The 24,076-nt window shown below is 38.5% G+C and overlaps 1 protein-coding gene across 1 annotated transcript; it reads left to right on the forward strand.

The window, feature by feature from the left end:
* The first annotated feature begins 14,646 nt into the window (after window positions 1–14,646).
* Window positions 14,647–19,196, forward strand: LOC115628247 (zinc finger protein 37). The gene is made up of 2 exons (XM_030524262.1): window positions 14,647–15,513; window positions 17,473–19,196. Exons 1-2 carry the CDS (start codon window positions 15,039–15,041, stop codon window positions 18,801–18,803), a joined length of 1,806 nt encoding a protein of 601 aa, XP_030380122.1. The 5' UTR covers window positions 14,647–15,038; the 3' UTR covers window positions 18,804–19,196.
* Window positions 19,197–24,076: the final 4,880 nt, after the last annotated feature.

A 24,076-nucleotide genomic window follows, 5' to 3' on the forward strand; every position in this document is an offset into this window, starting at 1 on the left:
TCGTACTCGCACTCGTATAAGCTTCTGTTGACCGAAGCCAAAAACCGCTTCATTAGCTCCCACAGACTGCAGTAACAACAACAACGATGGCAACAACAATGTCAACAACAATAGTAACAACTGCTGTTGGTACGTGTTGTTGGTGCTGCTATTTAGTTACGATATATGGTTGCACTTCCACTTCCATCGTCTTATTGTTGCGGCTGATGTTGTTGCTTTTGCGAGTGGCACGAATCAAAGTATTGAATTTCTATATCCGTTTTTTGTTGCTGCAACGAGCATTGCTGCCGCAGTATGGCAGTGTGGCAGCGTGAGAGCCGCTTACATAAGAGGGCAGAATCGAAAACACCGGCACAGGGCCAATGAGTGCACAGGAAGTTTTCACATTGCTCACCTTGCCTGTGTGGGGAGGGGTGCGGGGCAATTAGGCGGGTCTGTGTCTGTGTGTGTGTGTGCAACGGAAACTGTCGCAAGTGATCAGAGCCCCGATAAGTTTGCAGCAACAAGAACAGCAGCAGCAGCAGCAGCAGCAACTAAAACTGGTATGACATTTTTGCAATTGGAAGCATGTATGTTGAAAATACATTTTGGAATTTACATGAACAACTTTCAAGCTTTGAGGTTTGAGGACGACAGCGGAGCTGCTAAAATCCATTTGTTTCTGATTCTTTTTATTTTGTTTTTTTTTTCAAGAACCGTCGGATAAAGTGCTATAAAAGTCACGCCCGAGGGCGAAACGAGTTTTTCAACATCAGGTAACCATTTGTGCCGCCCATTAGAAACATGCACGGAGACGGGAGGCTTACTTAAGCATACAAATTGTGTGTACATGCAGATGTACGTGCGGGGATTTGCCTCTCATAGCGAAAGATGAAAACTTCGCTTAGGGCCATGCGTGCCGCCATTTGACTTGCAAGATTGACACGCTGCCAAATGCTCTAGGCGACGGCACAAACTACACGGGGGAAAACAATGGCGAAGGAAATGAAAAGAAAACTGTGCAGATGTGTCCAATTTACTGGAACCAAGAACCACAACCACCATCTCCAGCATCAGCATCAGAACCACAACCACCACGAGCCACTATATAGAAACGAATTTTTCATCTATGATACAACTTGACCTTCTTACGCAATCACGGCTGCCACTTTTAAATTATTGCGTTTGCAAAATATATTCAAAGATAATCATGAAATGGGCACAATTTCTATTCGAAGCCGATGCCTGGAAATTTCTGCCTATTTTCTATTAAACTACTCTGCCGAACAACATTTTCCATTATAAAAATATTTCATAACAATATTATTAATTTAGACAAATGCCTTGGTTAATAAAACACCATTTCCTAAATGAATTAATGTTGTAAGTGTGCGAAAATATTTGAAAATAAATCAATAACAATATCGTGCTATTTAAATTTTCAATTTAAAAAGTTTGTTTTTAAACGCACCATTGAAACCAAATGTTGTTTAATTTTTTGATTTATGGTAGAATTAAAAATGCACGGTGCGTATAAAGTTAGAGACTTTTGGGTTTCGCCACAGAGACGAAGGCACTTCTGTTAGCTGAGATGCAAGGCAGAATTTAGCAACTGAAGGGTTAAGTTCTAGTCTCTCAGATACTACGAATAACAACAACATCAAGAACTGCTGGCCAGCCGTAAGTTTATGCCTTAAACTAGTACTTTGATTCGGTTTTTAAAGCCTTAAAAATCAATATGCCTTTCAAAACACAATAGTTTTTCATCTGCTTAGTCAGTTAAAAATTGTATAAAAACAGACCTAATTATCATAATAAGTAACACAACTCAGCATAAATAATTTACTATTTAACTCTTGCATTATTGTTTAATTATGTGCTCTCTCAACCTTTTCACACAACTACTGCGATACGTTCATCCATAGATAATTAATTCGGTGCTTGTAGACAATCCTTGCTACATTTAATCCACTGAACTCGTACAAATTAGGGCCCAAGGCTTTGGAGGTCAATGAAAGGTCGCCGTCGACTCATAAATATCGAGTATCCTTGATGTATCAGCTTAAGTTTGTACCTGTCACAATGCTTGAATGCTGCAATCTGTTTATGGCCAGATCCCGACCAAAAACTATATTTGCCTCATTTGCCAGCAGCTTATGCTAAATGCCAAAGGCGCTCAAATCGCCTTCCAAGCACCATACCTCGCTGTTGTACTGAGAAATCTCTGCTCCCGCTATTAGGCACAAATATGCGCTACCACTTCCATTCCTACCCACGGTTACACAGTTCCACTCCCATCTCCCATCGCCCACCTCCCACCTCCAGTTCCACTTTCATTTTCACATTCACGTCCACGCTCGCCTTCAATCGCTGGAATTTGTCGTGACAATAATCAGCACTGTCTTTCGCCATTGCCGGAGAGAAGAGCCTCTGCATGGTGTCAAAAGTGGGCGTCGTTGCCTGGGCCAGGGGGTAGTTTCGGGGTGTCTTCCCAGTCAACCGCAGCAGCAAGCGTTCGAGTGGTGGGCGGGCAGATGGGACAGACGGTATGGCAATGCCAGCGCTTCTAGCCAAATAAATTAGGCAAAAAAAAATTGACATTTTTACCCAAGCCAAGCCAATGTCGACGGCGGGCCATGCCGGGCTTGTCATTAAAGCCAAACCACTGCGAACAGTTCGAGCGCGCGCTTCGAGGCTTGGGTGCGGGTGCGAGTGCGGCCGTGGGTCCGGGTCCGGGTCTAAGTCCGCTACTGATTAGAACAATATGCGTAAATATGTATACATTGGCAATGACTACTTATGTATGTATATATGTATGCGCCTATACTTGTAGCTAACGGAAATATGTGTTCAAAATAAATATGCGTGCGTGTTGCGTCCCCACACTAATACATGCACACATATACTATAGACACGCACACACGCACATATATATAGATTTGTTTGTCTGTACGTATTTTCATTGTTTTTTTCCAACTGTTTTTTTGTTTGTGGCTTGTGTGTGCGTGTGTGTGTGTGTGTTTTTGCGTTTCGTTGACACTTTCACAATTTATGGCAAATGCTGTCTTTCACCCTAACCATTATGGCGGGGGGAAACCGAACGCCCAGCCGACCAGCCGCCCGCCCTTCGGCCCAGCCACCCGCCACCCCATCAGCAGTCGAGTTAACATAAAGACGACTGTTGTAATTTTTGTCCTCCCACCCACCGAACTTGGAGAAAACGGGCGAAGCAACAAAAACAGTGGAAAAAAGCCATTCTGTTTACCAGTTCCGCAGCGGTCGCTGCGGCAGTCCCAGTTGTATACAGACTCTCATTTGAAATAAATATTTTTGTGTTTTTACTTGGAGCGACAATAACGCAAAACATGAACAAATTCAGCATCAGAAGCAGCAACAAAAATGGCAGCAAAAATAGCAAGACAAATGCTTATACATGTGGAATACACATACATACATACTATGCGATTGAGTGTGTGGCTGAGTTTTGTGTGCGTGTGTGTGTCTGTGTGTAGCAAACCACGTGCGGCGTCAAAGTCGAATTACTCATACGCCACGTCTGACACAATCCGTGCCTACTATGCGCGTTGACGTTAAAAGCTACATAGCAATTAATCATTAGCTTTTACAGGATTTATTGCAAATACTTTTATCGGATATATTAAATGAACTCCACTCCATGCCACGCCCGTCGACAAAGACGAGAACGATGCCGAAAACGACAACAAACAACAAACAATACCAACAACAGGAACAGGAATTATGGCAACATTAATCCAGTCGACTATCTTCTAACAAAATCGCGCTATATATACTAGTACATTACATACTTACTTGTATGTACGTATGTATATACTCGCATGTGAACGAGCGTATGTGCGTGTTTGTGTGTGTGTGTGTGTGTGTGTGTGGGTGTAGTAAGTAGCTGCTACTTATGCCTTTAAGATTTGCGTCATCATATATTTCTCCAAAATTAAACTGTCACCTTGTAAAGAAACGCAAACGATTTTAATGCCATATGCACGCAATTTCTGATCCCAATGCCACCAGTTCTAGGCAACAGTTTTCACTGCATTATTTCATAGGCCTATGCCTCCATGGGTGAGGGGGGAGGGAAATGGGGGATGGGGATTCCCCGCCAAGCAGCTGGATGACAAAGCAAAGCAAAGGAAAGTGAGCCCCACGACTCACTCACATGTCGAGTGTGTCGAGCTTGCGGCTCCATTAGTACAAGAATATGTGTTTGTTATGTATGTACGAGTACTTACGAGCATGTGTGTACAAATGTGTGCCTGCTAATGCAGGTTGATAAATTTGTGCGCATTAATTACGCCCAGTTTGTTGCCGTTGTTGCTGTCTTGTGCCACACACACACACACACACACACATACATAAACGTACATACTACATGGTGCACTGTGAAAATTGTGGTGGGCTGAAGAGAAGTGCAGTCAGAGTTGAATTGAGATTTATAGTGTACTCCCAATGGGATACTCACACATTCTTAATTTTCATCAATGTTTCAATGCCTTGTAAGGCGATGTGTTTGCATTTAATCTGATGTTTGTACAAACACTTGGGTATGACATACAATCATCACAAAAGGTTATATACTTGTACATAAATGAAAAACTACATTCTCTTCTAATATAAGTACAGCTCTCTCTGGAGAAATGAGTTTGAAAGAGAACCTGTCAAATTTTAAGCTAGATAAGAAGAGAATCTGCTTAATTAGCAGCAAACAATATGCCTCTTCAGCGATACAAATTGGACTGCACTCGTAAACTACCAAATACTGAGCGGATACAGTTCGAAGATTTTAAAATATATAGGATTATACGTATATTACGTATATTAGAAAACAAAATAAAATAAGAGGCGGCGTTAAATCTTAGAACATAATTAAGTTTTGGTGTAAAACCAATTACTTATCAGAACTTCACGGCAAACGATCTGGTATCTGGCAAAGACGGCTTATGCTTCCGATTTTGTTCAATTATACCTTTACTTTTTAAGTTTAACCGGAGTGATTGTGAAATGAAAGTTCCCTTACCCCACCTCTACTCTCCGCTTAGTGAATTAATTTCAGAAACAAACAAAATGCCACATGCATTGCCTGGAATTTCAGGTACATTTCATTTAAAAAAAGTGCCAAGAAACTATTCATATTTTTGCAATGAATTGAGAAAGTTGACACTTAATCGCAAGCAAGAACATACGTTATGCTCCGAACGCTATATACATATATCGTTCGGATTCACGATATATGTATGTATATAAATTTATAGTCTTAGCAAAATAAAATAAGATTTTAATAATCGAATCAGGCTGTTTTCGACCAGACCAACGTCTATCAACCCCTTGCAATGATATACTAACAATGACAAGAAAGCTAAAGTCGCGGAAATGATTAATGATTCATATTAATTAATTATAAGTATTCATAAGCAATACGTTAATAATCAGTTTACCAAGTATATGGATATGGATATATGAAGCTTAGACTTTCTAGTATGTATATCATTTACCACTCTCGGTACAATTCAAAAAGTATTTAAAACATTTTTCAACAATCTTGCTAAAATTCGAAACGGACTTCATTCAAATACAAAATGATGACCCATTTTTTTCTTCAGAGAACAGAATGTGAAAAATCTAAAAAACTATCTACACAGTAGATAGCGCTTACATATGTATATCTTCTTTTTTTTTTTTGTACAGTGTATAGGAACTTATGTGTTTCCCAGGACGTTACCTCAACTTGTAGCAACAGAGCCGAGCAGAAATGAGCGCTAGAGTCAGAGTCAGAGTCAACATCAACATCAGAGTCAGCGTATTTTTGAGTGCTCTGTTTCATGTGCCATTAAGTTACAATCCGATGCGATTGATCTGAATAGCAGTGCTTGGCAGTTAGGTAACTTTACGGATGCTTTATGGATGCTGACTACACACTCGCTCCTACACATGGCTGCTCAGTAGCTGCTTGGCTGCTTGGCTGGCTGGCAGACTGGTTGGCTCACACTGCCCTTGTCGCATGCAAATTTATAACAATTTTACGCTTTCCCATGCAGTCGTAAATCGTCTTTGGCACGTCGCCGACGTCGACGTCTACGCCGCCATTGCCGCCGTTGTCGCATCGCTGAATAGTGGCAAGGACATGTTGAAAGGTGCGAATTGCCAACAGTTGCCAAGTGTTGTGCATAAAAAATCGTTTATGGCTTTGCTTCGTTTAAATAGAACAAAAGCATAAATCCTAATTTACTTTGACTAAAGTTGTGGGTGGATGGGTGGTCGGGTTGTTGGTGCTGGAGCCATGCATACGAGTATGTGTTGTATGTTTTGAGGAGGTGTGTGTGCATGTGGGTGTTGCTGTCATATTTTGCGACAGCGTACAAAACGCTTAACATATATCAAGAACATCTTAAACTTTGCGCCCATGCAAATACAATAAATACAAATGTTGAAAATGTGTAGAAGGCGCACGAATCAAGATAATTTATGGCAACGGGCTGCGGTGTGAAAAGGGATCGCATCCTTGCCATGGAATTAACACGCCGACAACCTTTAAGGATTCACACACAAAGCATTTTATTGCATTGTGCCGCGCTGGTGAGAATAAGATGAAAGGAAGCAGAGACAGAGACAGAGGCAGAGGCAGAAGCAGAAGCTGTAGTTGAAGCTGAAGAAGAAGAAGCGCCGGCCTGACTTTTGCAATCGAAATCTAACAGCTTCACTTCACAGCAAAAAAGGGCGGAATGTTAAGTAAACTTTATTGCGAGCACAGTAGCAAGCGGAAGAAAATTGCGGGGCGCAAATAAAACCAGCGCAAAAGTGAGGCATCAAAAAAGCAACTACAACATCAAGAGCAACAACAGCAACAGTAACAGCAACTAAAGCAGCAACAATACAGTGAGTGGCAACAACTACGGTCACTATAAAACCTGCAACGATAGTAAAATGCAAATTGGACGGGCGGGAAATGGGGAGCGGGTCGGAGCGGATCGGAGCGGGGATTGGAGGCAGCAAGCAGGCATTGCAGAGTCAAACTTGCAAAAAGAAAACACTCGTAAAATAAAAGTAAAGTGCAACAGCAATTTGTTTGCACAATTGCTGAATGTGGCCAAGCCTGGCTGGTGGCTGTTGTTGTTGCTGCCACTCGTCGCATTGTTTGCTTTGTGGCAGTTGTTGTACATTTTTATGACAGTTCAAATTGGCCCGTCGTCGCGCCCGCAACGCCAACGGGGGCAGCAGCAACTACAGCAACTACAGCAAGAACAGCAACAGCGGCAACAGCAACAAATATACTATCAGCAGCGGCAACACTGTAAGCATATGGTAATAAATGCCACGGTCAAGAGGGGGGGTGGGGCGATTGGCGACTGATTTGTGGTGTGAGCGCACAGTTGTGCAGCATGAAAATAAATAGGATACAACACTGGCCGTTAGATGCCGTTTCTTGTTCCTTTATATCATGTTGGGCTGACTCTGCCTTTTAACTGAACTTGTAGCAATTTTTGTTGTTGGTGTTGGTGTTGGTGTTGCTGCCTCCGTAGGAAGTCAAAGAATGACAGCAGAAATGAGAAAACGACAAAAGGGTCTGATTGCCTCAACACTTTTCTATTTTACGCCACAAAATTAAAATACAAATCCTGGCAACTTTTTAAGCTCCATTAGTGTTGACGAAAAATAATAAAATGCAAACCACAAAAGGAAAAGAGGGTCATTGAAACCGCGAAAATGTGTCCGCGATATGACAATATATACATACTATGTATACAGTCAGGACCATTATGTTGAACTGTTTGCCACCATTTCAGTTTTATACCAAAACGGATGTATAAACATTGCCTACATCTTTGAAATAATCTTCATTTGAAAATGATGTGGGCAGAAAAAATATCTATTCTAAATTATACATATACAAATCTTTGAAGAAATTAACACAATTTTCATAAAATTCTTGCACTCTTCTCGCTTTAATCAAATCATATGTCAGCATAGTTGTTATAAATTCTTCTCCTCTTCTCTCTTTAATCAAATCATATATCAGCATAGTTGTTATAAATTCTTCTCCTCTTCTCTCTTTAATCAAATCATATATCAGCATAGTTGTATAAATTCTTGCCCTCTTCTCTCTTTAATCAAATTATATATCAGCATAGTTGTTATAAATTGAATTTCTTTCTTATCATCAATATATATTTTTAATACCATAGCTTCTAATCGATTAATATATTAGTATATAGCAGCCATTTGGTCATCATTCACTTTGGAAACAATAAATTTTCTGTTAATATGAAACACATCAGGAGCAGTACAGGAACAATTTCTTCTTTTTGTTCTTTGCTTTAATCTTCGTTTACCACCAAACGTTGGCCAACCGTAGAAAAGTTCTTAGTGTTGTTCTTTCACAAATCGTTTATCGGAGATGTTGATTCCTTTATCCTTTTAAGTCGCATTTGAATCAATAGCGATTGCTTTAAATAAATTGATGTTGGAGCTGTTGCTTAAAGACTCTTTTAGAGTTAATATTGGCCTTTGATGAAATTAATCTGATAAAGATTGATACCAAATCTGTCAGTTATATACTACCATGTAATTATAGTTGACTAAACATCCCAAGGCAAGCTATGTATATTTATCTTTTTGACTAATAGCTGTTGTGTTGACAGCTGAGGCTCACAACAATCTCCGAACCGGATGTGGTTAACTTAGATAAGATCGACTGTAGTTACTATAAATGGTCGCCAATGGACGTCTTTTATGAAGCATAAAAAGCTCCAGGACGCAGTCCGTCGCTGTTCATAAATTGTGCGTGTGTTTGTACTCGTATCTGTGCGTCAACCTTGCGGTTGGCATGTGTCGCAGAACGGCCACGTCCTGCAGTCCATGCGACATCGGCGTCCAGTCGGGTTTGGTGTTGCACTTCCGGTCGAGGCTCGAGCAAAACATTTAACTGTTTGGCATTCATTGCGAATTTAAAGGGCGGCTTAGTGACAAGAATAATAAGGAAGCTAGCATCGGCCACTGACGGAAGCGCTGATGTCAACGCAACGCAACAGAGGCCCAAAAACCACAAGGGACATGGCAATAACGGCAATGGGCTACGGGTCATGGGCCATGGACGCAGCAGACATTGCCAGCTCCAGCCCCCTTTGGTTTGCTATGCTCTGCTCTGCTCTGCTCTGCTGTGCAAACAAACCAAACCAAACCAAACGAAACGAAACGTAACGAAATAAACCCAAACCCCCAATTCCCGGTTCCTTCCCCCTCTCCGTCATACATAGAATCGTTGAAAAGGACAACAGGCAGTGCCGGGTGGCTGCTGATGCCTGTCGGACGGCCTGCCATTGTTGTGGCCTAGCCAAGTTTTGTGTCAGCTTTTGGTTAGGATGGTTTAAAATATGCAAAAACTGTTCAGTTTGCCCGAAAGCGCAAATATTAAATTAAATATGTAATTCGAAAATGTTTTGAAAATGATAATGCAACAGCAAGAAAATGTTAATACTTATACATGAATGCATAATTAAGTGATGGACGTATTTATTTAATAAAAAACTGTTCATAATTTATGGGTCTCTATGAATCGGATCTTAACCTTAACAGCCGTCTAATTAAAAATAAATGAATATACTAAGCAAAAGTATATATGAATTATTTCCCTCTTCCTCTTTTGACCTTTGGTAACTTTATGGTATAGCAGTATAGCTGTTACATTTATTTCAATTTCAACATTTTTTGGAATGTAACGGAAAAGGGATGAGGGGGGGGGGGGGGGAGAACAAAGCATTTGATTAAATGCGAGATGCGTTAAAATAATCATTTATGATCAATAAAAAACTTCAAGAAATCAAACTCGGTTTCATTTTAAGGCGAAATAATGCGCCATAATAAAAAATGTGTGGTGGAATTCATATGTCCCCCTGCCGACGCCCTTGGTAACAACCCATATAATCGTTTAAAGAAATAATATATTTTATTCATAGTAATATATTTACTTAAAAGACACTTTAAGTAAAGCTGAAAATTTATAAAAAGAATCGTGCGAAGTGCAAATATTTTGCTCATAAAGTCCCTCAATGGTGAGAACAGATCGTAAGAAAGAGCCTTTAGATCATCTTTGGAAAATAAGGACTAAAACGAAATCAACCCGAAAGTATAACTGCGTTTTAAGAACTTTAAATAAGTTCTTAATATTCAGGGATACATAGTTTATAAGTTATAGTGATCAGACAAGAACAAAATGGATATTGATGAAAAATAAATAAATTTAAAAAAATTCCAAATTCCAAAAAAATCACCTTTTTTTGAACAGACTATATATGTATTATCTGAGTTGATAGTGATTGATCTGGACTAAGATTCGTCTCGACATGCTGTTCATTTACATACTCGTATATACCTATAGCGTATAGTCTACCATTCATCCATCTGAGTTCTACACACCAAAAACAATATATGTATACGTACCCCACTTTTCAAGCAAGGGTATATGATATGCCGCTCGTATAACATAACATGCATGCTTATGGCGCGATTTCTTAATCTTCTACTCACAGCGCCAGAAGTTTGTAACATTATATTATATTTGATTATTTCAATCAGCTTCAATCAGTCAAGCCATCAAATGCCGCATCTTTTTAGATTCCGACTCCAACCCAACAACAATAACAAAAAGAATTACATCAGCCGCCAAGTGGCAGACTTCATAACACACCCCCGTTTGATGTTTTTGAACAGTGGGCGAAAATTGCAACCCTTAACCCATCTTCCTTGCTTGGCTCTTGGCTCTTGGTGCTGGGCTGTTGCATAATTTTCCGTTGCTACAATCCACAAGTGTGTGTGTCCACTCGCGAATAACTATGTATGTAAGTATATATACTCGTTAGGTTACTCGCAATCGGCGCAGGCGCACTCGCAGTTTGTCCTCCTGTTTGACGCCCGACTGCTTGTTTGTTGGGCTGACTTGTTTTGGGGTTGTTGGGCAACGGCGGCTCTCACAGTTTTTGGCTTGAATGGCTAACGGTCTCAGCTACTTGTTGTGTGTCTCTGTGTTGGTAGTGTTGCTGGTGCTGCTACAACTATCTTGTTGAATCAAATCGGTAATAAAAACAGCAACTTATCGATTTGCCAAATCAAAATACCAAGTAACTAAGTGTAATTAACAGTTGTTGCTTTTGTTAAACAATGAAGCTCTATCAGGTGCCGTAACTTTATAGAGAAGCCTGTACAGGCAACACGCCACCAATTCCAACCCCTTGGCATTTCCGGTTGCCCCTGCATCCTGATGTGAGCAAAAAAAAAACTCGTCCTCATTGCTTTCAACTTCAGCGAACTAATCGACACCACCAAATGCGTCGGTGTTGGATTTGCTGTAGCCGTTTTGACCCGAAATCACGCACACTCGCTAGATGCTTGTAATTTACACCTATGTGTGAGTGTGTCTGTGTGTGTGTGTGTGTGTGATGCTCTCTGCGCTCACAGAATCAGAGCTCGTTGGCAACTGTGACGTGTGGACGGGAGCGGCAGAGAAACACGAAAGCTGCGAAAACTAAGCGATTGTGCTCTGGACAATCCTCAGGCAGCACAGCAGCTTAGTAGAAGGGAGTGGTACGTCAAAAACTGACGCACAGCCGCAGCGATTGTGCTTCAACAAGAGAAGTCCATAGTTTTTTAATCAAATATATTCTAGTAATAAAATACATACACGTACATATATCAAAATAAATGCAATAACAAACAACATAAAAGCAATTGAAAAGTGCAAGCAAATCAAACACCAATGCAATAAAATATAACTAAATATACTTATACAAAGAATAAAATAAAAAAAACAAAACAACAAGTGCAGCAAGCAGTAAGACAGCAAACAGCAAAACAAGGCAAACAACAAAAATCAGAGCGAGTACGAAGTTCATTTATTTTCCAGTGTTGCTTTATGCTTCCTTCCGCCTGCTTCCTAGTATATGAAATCAATGAAAAATTTCTGTTGCTAGCCGACAAAAGGAAGCGCGACTCGAAGGTAAACATGCAACAAAATAAAATGAAGAATTGAGTGCGGTGGGAGCTAAAGAAATGTATACACACATTAATATATTTAAATTGAAATGAAAACAGAAATGAATGATGCATTTGATAGTGCGGCAATAACGAAAGTCCTATGTGCTTCTCGACAAAAAAAAGTTGTGTTTCCTTTTTTAAATCTGAAATGAATGTTTAAATTATATTCTCACAAATGTCTAATTGTAGTCTGACAAATTTATATTATGAGCATTATTTGAGGCACAATTTGTTCGTTTATCAGTCGGTAGGAGTCCTTCCCGGGCTACTTGTATAGAAAGTGCTGTATGTGCAACAAAGTGACGTATACGCGGTCTAGATACATGTGCATGTGTTTCTATAAGGAGTGAGTGCGAGTGTGAGTTTGTACAGCCTGCAGTATACCTGCATCTGTGTATGCATGTATTTAGAAGTGTGTGGCAGGGCACTCGTTGCTGCATTTGGCGCTGTAAAGTGTGCTATGAAATTTCGCGTTTGTTATGTTGTTTATGTGCAAGCCTAAGACGAACGACAGCCGACAACCGACAACCGACAGCCGATAAGCGAAAGCCGAAGACGGCACAGTGAGGTAGGCTACGACAACAACCAACAGTTGACTTGACTATTTGTTGCATGTACGCCGCACTCGTCACTCGCTGCACTCCCACTTACGCTCATTCAAGCTCTAGCGCAAGCTCTTACTCGCTGCTCCCACTCGTGCCATATTCTCTCTCTCTCTCTCTCATTCCCATCCTCTCGCTGTCTGTCCATTTGCCTCTCTGGCGACGACCGACCGACCACATACACATGCGAATTCAATTCACAAAACATTCGACAAGTGCAGAGTGAAACAAGTTGTTGTTGCTGAACGACGAAAAAATTTTCCAATCAAGTGTTAAACACTAAAAAAATGAAGCAATTGCAGTGAAAACAAAATTTAATTGCTCTACAATGCCATTTGTGATAATTGCCAATGTGGAAGTGGGTGTGTTGAAGTGTGCCATAAAATAAAGACAGACAAAAAGCAAGGGCCAGAGGCTGAGGCTGAGGCCTGCATTCGTAGTCTGCATTTCCTAAACAACAGCAACGAGTGTATGCGCCATTTTTAAAAGTGGGATAGGGATAGATAGTTTGTGTGCTTGCGTGCGCTTTCCATTGGAAGCCCAACTTCCACGTTTAGTGTGGAACGGAAAGGCTGATTATTAAGCTTGCAAAAACAAACTAAACGCATGAATGCCAAATAACTACATATTTTGCACTATGTATGTACGCATTAATGAGTCATAATTATCTTCAAGTATTTACCAAAGGATTATAAGAAACCGCTCTTTCTTATAATCCGTAGCTATTTAAGAAAAAACGTGAATAGGAACCAGTTACGAACTTGTTTACAGTTCTAGCAGCGTACAATAGAAACTAAATTATGCAATTTGGGAGTCTCATACTAATAAAAACTAAAGCCATTCTGACAACAGAATCTTTTGCTTTTCAATGTTTGTTAAAGTCCATTACGTTGTGACATTTTGACTCTTATTGGAAAATAAATTTGATGCGTCGTTTTATTATCAGATGTCTGTTTTTGAAATGGATTCAGCAAACTGTATATGTAACAATTATGACTCGAATATCTACTTTTAAATACCTAAACATTCAAAATGTGGTACACCCATATGATAGAATGGTGAAAAGGAAGTAAACATTAGAGTTTATTTTACGAATGATCTTACTTTAAAATCTCTATATACCCGTATAATATATAAAAGTATAATTTAAAAAAGAATGTATCTGAAAAATGAAGTCTGTGTGAGCCGTTAAGGAAATTTTGTTGAGTCGAAATACATTTCCAAAAAATGTTTTCCTGAAAATTCGATACACTAACGGGGCAAAATCGAGGACAAGGCTTATATAAAAACCTTAAACAAGTAACAAAAGAAGTACAAGTAATAGTTTTAAACTTCTGCACCACTTCTTCTCAAAATTAAGTGCATTTTGCAGGAGCACTTATTGGCAGAGAGATAATAACAACTACCTGTGGGTCGCAAATAATGAGCATGGGTGAAAAAACTAAGAAAAAGTTCAATTTCTTTGTGGGCGAAGACTTTGTTGTAGATGGATAACTCGTGAAGAAACAGTGCGGGATTTCAAGTTAATGCCTTTCTTTAACTGAATACCCCACAATTACACAAATTAACATCAAATACCCAAAATATAGTTACTGAGGAGGGGCCGTAACACAGCTTAAAATGCTAAAAACGATGGTGCCCCCAATTTTCGCCCATAATTAAATTTAAAAATAGAGTATAACAATTTATATCATATTCATTATTATTTCATATCTAATATCTTGATTTTGTAAATGAATGCGCGAATTGGTTCTAAATCTAGACTAACCAAAAAATAAAATGCTCGTGCTGCTGGTTTTTAAAAATGGCGCGCTCAACTCTAGCATTCCGTTCTGGTTATATTTGGAATCCGAGGCACAACTATTAGCATAGTTTCGTATTTTGAGAGGATAGGAACCGCTTTGTTTTAAATTCTATTTTACAAATGATTGTGGCAAATAATTGCTGTGGCAAATAATAGAAATTTATTTCTCTTTTTACCAAGAACCTTGACAAATGCACAACAACGCAACAACGAAAGCAATACCTTAAATTCTGTGGAAAGAAATATATTTTTGGCAAGCAAACAAACGCAAGATAGTATGTACATAGTTATATAAGACACTGTAAATGTTATAGGAAAACGCAGCCAAGTGCTTCAGTGCTATCGATGATGTCCGCTCGCCGGCACACCGACACCTCAGCGCTACTCTCAAGGCAACTCAAGTCAAACTGAAGCATTTTACTGCAGCGACGCGGACGCAGACGCTGACGTCGATGTCAAAGAAGGTTGTGCTACATATTAAATACATAATAAAAATAATCATACAGCATAAAGATAAGCACCAAAAAAAAAAAAACAAGAACGTATATACTTGTATAGGCAACTCATAGAAAACTGGCAACTGGCGACAGGCAACAATGTCCGTGGATTTTATCCTGCCAAATCGCAACAAGATACAAACGATTGCCTATGCGAGCAAGAAATATGCGCCCAGCACCGACTTGCAAAGCTGGCGGCGCCCAAAGGCCAGGAATAATCAACAGACGCTGCGGAAATTAAAACCGCCCAGTGCCGAGAGCAAGTCCGTGCTTAAGAATGCCAACGGCAATGGCAGTAAATCCAGAACCGGCACTAAGGAGACCAAACGGTCTGCCAGGTCTGTAGTGAAGCGCGAGATAATTGTGCTCGAAGACGAGGACGATGATGATGATGACGAAGCTGATGATGATGACGATGAGCTGTGCGAGCACTTGGAGTGGTCCGCGGCCCAGTCATTGGTGCAAATGAACTCCAAACAGGAGAAACAGCGACGTATTGGCCGTCTGCTGTTGGACAATGTCGACCATTTAGCATCAGCACCGGCACCAGCAACAACAATAACACCAGCACCAGGTAAGTCTCAAAATATCAGTTAAGGATTACAAAAAAAAAACCAAATATTTCGATGAAAATCAATTCACAAAATTTCGGTGCCGCCATAGATAAAATAGATTTGAAAATTAAAATATGTACGATTTCCATATTAACGTCGCTTCAATCATTTAACATAAGTGAACGTAAGAACAATTTTTTTGAGTGAGTCTTATTAGGGAATTAGTTAAGCCTTCAGCATTTTCTCATTCTTTAGGTGCAAACGTGCACCTCAATAGATAAAGGATACAAAAATCTAAGGAGAAGGAGGCATAATAGACCAATGTCCAGTTGTCCTTCCGTTGGAACTTAAAATCATAAAATAATCAAAAAGTAGGGCCATTATTTTGAATATTTTAAGTTGCTGCTCTTATTGATAAAATTATGCATTTGAAGATTTATCAAAAATATATATGAAATATCAATCTTAGTACAAAATAAAAAAATAAATTTCTGTTTATTCTGAAATCCCAACTATATTTTGATGTTTTATCAAAATCGGTAAACTATAACATAAATCTGTTATAGGAATGGAAAATTTAACGCTGGGTTTTTTTTTTTTTTTTTTTTTTTTTTGGAAAGTATAAATTTACATATTGTTGGTGATTTATTGCAATCGGAGTAGAAAATTTTGAAAAAACGTTCAGAGGCTTACAAATGGTTGATATCGTGTTGTGTTATTATTACTATTAATTTTGTTAAATTTACCAACAAAGTATGCACGAAAGTCATGGACTCATATTTTTCCATGTTTAATAATTATTTTTCTTGTCTTACAATTTTTGACAACTCTCCAACCCAATTATTTTGCAAGCGTGCTCTAGAGTTTGCTATTTTAAAAAGTCTTCGCTTTGGACAAACATGTTGTTCCAAAACTTCTTATCCATAGCACTATCAAATCTTTTATTACCAGGTCTTATACTTGAATCCAGTTAGAAATTGTATGAGTTAATTATAGTAGAATACTAAGTATGTATTACTTATGTATGTACATACATACATACTTATTATATAGGTTGTATGCGAGTACATTCATAAGTAGCTTTTACGTATTGACACAGCAAGTCCGTCTCCTCCCTTCAATTTCCCAAACCTAAGTTTGTCACCAACTGTTGGGCAGCAATGTGAACAGGTGGCTGTGACAATTTGTGTATTTGTATTTGGTAGCCACGCTCCAAAGGCCGCCATGCCGTTTTATAGTCTTCGCCCTCCCCAGCCACATTCCAGCCACTCTGTCTATTGACGTGGGGAGGAGCAACAGTCGACGACCACAACTACAACTACAACAACAACTATGGCCATGGTCGTCATCATCATCCTTCGCTCTGCACGCACACACAACTACTTATGCATATGTGTGTGTGGTGTAAGTGCTTTTGTGTGTATGTGTGTGCACGCGTTTTTGACATTGTCGCCGTTAGCTAATCTTTTTAGCGTATGTTGACATTTTCATGTTTGCCCTCTTTTTGCTGCTCACTGCTTGTTGCTCGCCGCTTGCTGCTCTTGACAAAGCCAAAGAATGCAAACGACAAACGGCAAACAGCAAACACGAATACTTAGTCTCATTTGCTGTAAGAGGGAGGGGGAAGGAGCCATATTGATTGTCGGTCTAGGGAAAATAAACGTAACAGGTCAGTCGCAGTCTTTAGGCAAATAGATTTTAATTTACTTTACTTTACTGTGTGTGTAAGTGTTTGCTAATGTGTGTGGGGGGCAGTTCAGTGTTAAAAAATACCAAAGCGCAGATTGCCTGAATTCTCAATTGGCAGCACTAGCAATGCATACATATGTGTGTAAGCTTAAAAGAAAGCTCAGGGTTGTCAAATTGAATCGAAAATGGCGGATGAGGAAATTTGTGCAATATTATTGAATTGTTAGTATTTTTTTATAACGTATGTTCGGTATAGGCTTCTTAAAAACGCATAATTATTTATTTTGCAGTATCAATGCGCCGTCCACTTGCCGTTGGCCGTGCGCCCACAGAAGACGGTAAGGTAATCTTCTACGCACCGCCCGCAAATGGCAGCGCCAAGCAACCGGAACCTGTTGCCATCAAGCGGGAGCAACAAGTGCCGGCGACATTATCGCCATCTACATCGACTACCTCGCCACCAATGTCGATTTATCGCGGCCGCAGCGTCGAGGAGACAGAGGCAGCTCACGATCTGCTATCGCTCTCTCAGAGCTTGCCTCCGCTCATACCTCCTTGCGTGGTCACCATCATGAAGACAGAGATGGCACATAGGTCGGCTGGGGCCGAGCACTTGCCCATCATGCAGGAGATATCGAATGCTTCCAATAATAAGTCTACGATCCAATCACAGCCGCAGTCGCCGCCACAATATCAGAGCTCGAACATTCGCTTCATCGGCAGCAGTTCCTACGACATGATGCAGAGTGCGCCGGAGTCCTCCAACACCTGTTCGCCGCTCACACCGCCCAACTCGGACCACTCTTCGGACGTGGATATTGACATGTCCTCGTCCTCCGAATCCGGCCAATTGCCTTGGACCAGCAAGCATCACCAGCCGCAGCAACGCGCCTCTGCGCTCAAGCTGTGCCTCAACATGCTCGACGGACGCACAAAGGCCAGCAAGGCGGCCGCTGGCAAGGAGCAGCAGCGTCAAAAGAACAGCAACATTGGAAGCACAGCCTCAGGCAATGTCAGTAGTGGCAGTACTGGCGCCGATGGCTCCAGTGGAGAAAATTATGCCAAGCGCAAGCGGGGCTGCTATAAGTGCTCGGAGTGTGGAAAGCAATATGCCACATCCAGCAACCTGTCGCGCCACAAACAGACACACCGTTCTCTGGACTCGCAGTCGGCAAAAAAGTGCAACACCTGCGGAAAGGCGTACGTGAGCATGCCGGCTCTGGCGATGCATCTTCTAACGCACAAACTCTCGCACAGCTGCGACATATGCGGCAAGCTCTTCTCTCGTCCCTGGCTGCTACAAGGTCACTTGCGATCGCACACCGGCGAGAAGCCATACGCATGTTCTCACTGCGGCAAGGCGTTTGCCGATCGCTCCAATCTGCGTGCCCACATGCAGACCCACTCGGGCGACAAGAACTTTAAGTGCCATCATTGTAACAAGACCTTTGCCCTCAAATCCTATTTGAACAAGCACTTGGAGTCGGCTTGTCTACGGGATGTGGGCGCGATAATAACGGGCAAGAGTGGCGAGGACGGACACGAGGACGATGAGGACGATCTTAAGAACGATGGGCTGGACAGCAGTGATGAGAACAGTCAGGATATAGTGGTAGCTTAAATGTCTTATGTCCCTAGCCCATTCAAAACAACATATAACCTAAAGCAATACTCAAGCACCCTTATCGGATTATAAATCAGTCAAATAGCCGCTTATAGTTCTGAGCATGAACTGGAAGTGCAAGTCGATGAATTATTGGCAACATCAATCTTATCTAATTAGTATGACTAGTTTTAAAAATATTTTCGAACCTTTTCTGGGTTGGGCACAAGGGCGGTAAGATAAGAAGAAGAAAGAAAAGTAGAAAAGAAGAAAGCAACAACAACACTTTGGAAAATGAAACATTTTTATTAAATGATTGACAAAAACAAAAGGTTTATAAAATCCAAAACGTAACTTATAGTAAAAATCTGACACAACGAATATTATGGAACATAAGTAGAAATTCTATATATACACAGATCAAATAAGCATATATACAAAAAATTATATATATATACATACATATATATACATAAACTATATGAATAATACATAGCGAGCAGAACCAATTTGCATGTTTTTGGTAAATACTTTAAGGCGTCGTTTTAGGGCTCTAGAGTTTATATACAGATGATATACATACATACTACTTAGATGTATTATAGATCTCTGCACTTGATAGAAACTCCCCCAGAGGAGCTCGGGAGTTCTTGCATACCAGACGACTGTCGCGTCAGTTCGGTAAGTAACCACTTTAAGGTACTCGTAATCAATGCAGCATCTATGACAAAAAGCTCATTTTAAATCTTAGCAACTAATCAACTAGTGGACTTTATAGCACTTCCCGTATTTCTGTATTTCTCTCGCTCCTAGTCTTTTGAATACTTACTCGTTACACTACAAGAAACAAGAAACAACAAAGCAAAGAGTTCGTTCGGTAGGCCAACAAGATTAGAAATGGAAATTGAAAATAATCACTGAGGTGCCACAGGAGTCAGCCAGATGGTACACATTTTTAAACTGCAATGCAAACTTTACATTCTAACCCTACTTAGGATGAATAACTTCCATAAAATATGCTCTAAAACTCGATAAACAAAAAACTACTTCAATTACTTAGAAATGAATTAAATAAATGAGAATACAATTTAGAAACATATCACAAGGACAATACTTAAACATAAATACATTGAAATTAAAAACAAAACAAAAAATAATAATAAAAAACATAAAACAAAACAAAATGGAATCATAGGGCAAAATCAATTAAGATATACAACACACACTTTCATACACAATGTATTGGCGAGATAATTATTTTATTATCATATTTAAGTTGTGTAAATAAGTAGTATAACCAAGATTATAAAATAATTTTATACAAAGAAATCCCGAGACGTACATTTTTCTTCGGTTGTGCCGAAGTGTCTTATCCTGCGCAAAGGATCACGTAAAATGCCTCCTCCGTCATACAAGAACTAGCAGTAAATCACTTCAATCCAGCGCCTCTTTGCGCAGGATATGGAATATTATTGATAGTTAATGGGCAAATTTCAAAAGTGTTTGACCATGTGACACTCTTGTAAAACAAATGAAAACTAAAAGCAATTCCAAAATTAAGTGACATAGTTTTTAAAAATTTGTAACTCTATAAAATCGAAAAGTATTGATATATACACAAACATGTATTTATTTTACGTGTAGTTTTTATCCGTAAACCAAAACAAAACAAAAGAACAAAAAACCAAAAGCAACAAACAAACAAAACGTGTAAGAAGCAAATGATAAACAATTTAATTAAATTGTCAATTAAATTTATTTCTTAATTTAAGAATTGAAAAGCTGACGCTGATAGAGGTTATTTTTTAAAAGCATATATATTTAAAGAAACAAAAAGAAAATAAGGCAGTTTTATATCGAAATTAAACAAAGTAAGAACCTAATATGAAATGAAAGAAAATGAATCCACAAAAAATATTGAAAACCATTCGAACTTAATTATACAACGAGAAAAAAATTAATTATAAATTTCGGAGGTACATGGACAGGCACACAATTTTATAAGCAAATGTAATTATTATATCGTATATATACACCACATATATACATATACTTACATATATGTATGCAATATGCCGCATGCCGTATCTAATAGCAACCAGAAGAAATAATAATAATTGAGATTAGAGTTTAGACCACAGTGCTATGTGAAATTGTTTATAGGGCCATAGTTCGAATCGTGTTTATGCATGGCTTTATTGATGATTATTGATAGCGTTTTAAATAGCATTAAATGCCTAAATATAAATAAATTCCATTGAACCGTAGTGGTAACAATTATGTGATTTGCAATTTTACATTCAAAGTATATATAAAAGTAATTACGAATATATTGTATATTGAGGCAAGCGTTTAATATTAATTTAGGATTTATTTACACATTATACACCATAAAAAACCAAAACGAAAAACCGCAAATTAAAACAAAATATTTTTACACATACTCTTGGTTTAGTAACGACAAATTCAAAGTCCCAGCCCCCTCTCTATCTCTACAATACACATACTACACAGTACATAAATTTCTTGAGCCCCCTCCTTTGACTCACAACCTTGCTGCAAGTCATAAAAGATCATACACCCTCATCATATGACGCTAATAAGTTACAAATTAATGACACCAATTAAATTTTTATTATAGTATACAAAAGGATATATTTTACAAGTAAACAAAAAAAAAAAAACAAAACAAAAATAAGAAAACACTGAAAATAACGTAAAGATATTAATTTATATATTCATATATTAGAGATGCAAAAAGACTTGAACAGTAATATATACATTTAAATTTGCAATATATTGTATACTTAATTAAATATGTATAACTTATTTATATATATATATACATATATGTACGTACGTATAAACAAGCTTACAGAGAACCATAAACTCTTTTTCAAATAGCATGGTAAGAATCCCACACAGCAATCAGATACATATTACAAAATAAGTTTTTAAGACACAAATATCTTCAATGACTAAGGCATTTGCCATGCCGCTTAAGGAATGGTCACGAAGTTCATGATTTAGCAGGGAATATCGCAATGAATCCATATTGTTCTACTATTTTTGTTTATTTCACAATCTTTTGAAATTTTTGTTGTTGACACTCAAAATGAACAAGATTCAGAATATGTTGTTGGAACCCATCTAGAGAACCTTTACAAATGCCAGTAACTGGAATAGCAATGTCATTGTTACTTAAATAATTTTATTTCTTATTATTTGAACTCCCTAAGCGTATTTTCGGAGAAAACCATATTTTTCAGCAAAATCTTCTTTTAGCTTGATATACGTTTTTATAGTTTCTCAAAGTCTTTAACGATTTTCATAAATATGATTTGCCTGATCCTTAAAGGCATTTCAAAGCTGACCTTTTTTTTAGTTTGGACAAATATACATAGTAATCAGAGGGGCCAAATCCAGATTATGGGGTGGGTGCGAAATCAATTTCCACTCATTCATGTGAGATGCCCACAGCCAACCATTTTCTGTTGTTCATTTCTGGGGTGGACACCCTGATCAATTGCCATACAAAATTAAATATAGCTATCCAATATTTCATGGTTAACATCGAAGGAGTAGATTACCTCCCATAAATTAGAAATAGTGCCATACATTCCATTCATTTTCAAATATTTATGTATTATTACCTTTGATCTTCACATGACACGACAGAATGAAATGTTTGAAGTCTTTGGTTTTTAGTATCTTTCAAATATATTCCTATTCCGTAAACTTGACTTGCCCCTTGAATGTATTCAAATACCAATTGGTAGCGAGGCAGCACAAATATACTTATATATACTTATATACATACCTTAGGACATCATTGCCCGCCTTCTCGGGCATCCTTAGCATTTGTTCTTGTTCTGCAATTCATTTAGTTAGAAAATACCTTTCTCTTTAATGGGAATGAGCAATGAGCAACAGTTAAATCGTTTCAGCTTCGTAGGGCTTTAACAGAGATACCATAATATTAACACTTAAAGGTAAATATCTAGACGATACACACACAAACACATACACATACACACCCACACACAGTTGCGAATGCAAAAAAGGCTCTGCGCAAGTGGAAGCAAGGGAAATCCGCTTAACTCTACACGATAATTGCAATGGCCGCTATGAATTAAAACTCAGTCTATTCACAGTTACTCGTACATACTAAAGTACTTCGAACAACATACATACATACATACATACATACATAGTATATCGGTGGTATGAATCGTACATAAATACATATACACAAACATATGCGCAACATTTAAATACATAACCATACAATTTTATGGCAAATATGTAGAGTATATTACCTATTATATTCCCAAGCTTATCCATTCTTAAATTAACAAATATGAGACAAGCATCACAGAATCTATTATGAAAGTATTTAACAAGCAAAACTTAAAAACAAAAACAAAAACAACAAATATAAATTAGATATAGTTATAAAAGCTACACGTACACATTAGTGCAGCCATGTAACTATTTTTAGAGCCTCAAAAATAAAAATAAAATACATAACATATTAAATAAACAACAGCAAAATGAAGGCATTGATTATTTGGTCGGGAAAACAATGGAAACTTTTTGAATCGTAAGTGTACAGGTAAATATTTAAAAATGTAATTTCTTAATTCTTACCTCCGTATTCCAATAGAAACCAGGATAAAAAACACAAATGGCCAACAAAACCACACAATGAGGGAAAAAGAAAATAAACAAATGTGCTTGAATTCCAACTGAAGTATCACAGAGAAGTCTAGAGTTTTATCTTTTAATATTGCATTGTAATTTCTGTATAGTAGAACTATTGTTGAATTTATTTATTACAAACTGCTGATATTTGAGCTAATAGAAGGTGCCGGTAATAGATACTGAAGTAAGCATTTGACTAACATACTATACATTTTTAGGAACATTTTGGAAAAATAGTACCAGAACCTGATTAGTGGACAATATATAAATTCTCAACCCAATCAGTTTGTTGAACTTTCTTTTCTTTCTTTGGAGCACTTATTGTTATGAAAAGTGCGCAGTTGCTTTAACTCTATTTAAACGAAAGTAAACACAGGAGCTTAGTCAACAGCCCTCCTGGCAAGACTTAACTGACATAATCGAAATACAAGTACAAGTATGTAAGTGTGCTGATGGTGTGTGTTTGAATAAAATCGCTTGATTCGGCATAAACATATTTACTGTTGAATATTTGCTCAACAATTTGATTTGAAATCTTGCGCCCTTACATGTCGAATGAAATTGTATCAAGGACGCGCACAACGGAA

The sequence above is a fragment of the Scaptodrosophila lebanonensis genome, unplaced genomic scaffold (genome assembly GCF_003285725.1).
Source record: "Scaptodrosophila lebanonensis strain 11010-0011.00,11010-0021.00 unplaced genomic scaffold, SlebRS2 tig00000113-arrow-arrow-pilon, whole genome shotgun sequence".
Taxonomy (NCBI): domain Eukaryota; kingdom Metazoa; phylum Arthropoda; class Insecta; order Diptera; family Drosophilidae; genus Scaptodrosophila; species Scaptodrosophila lebanonensis.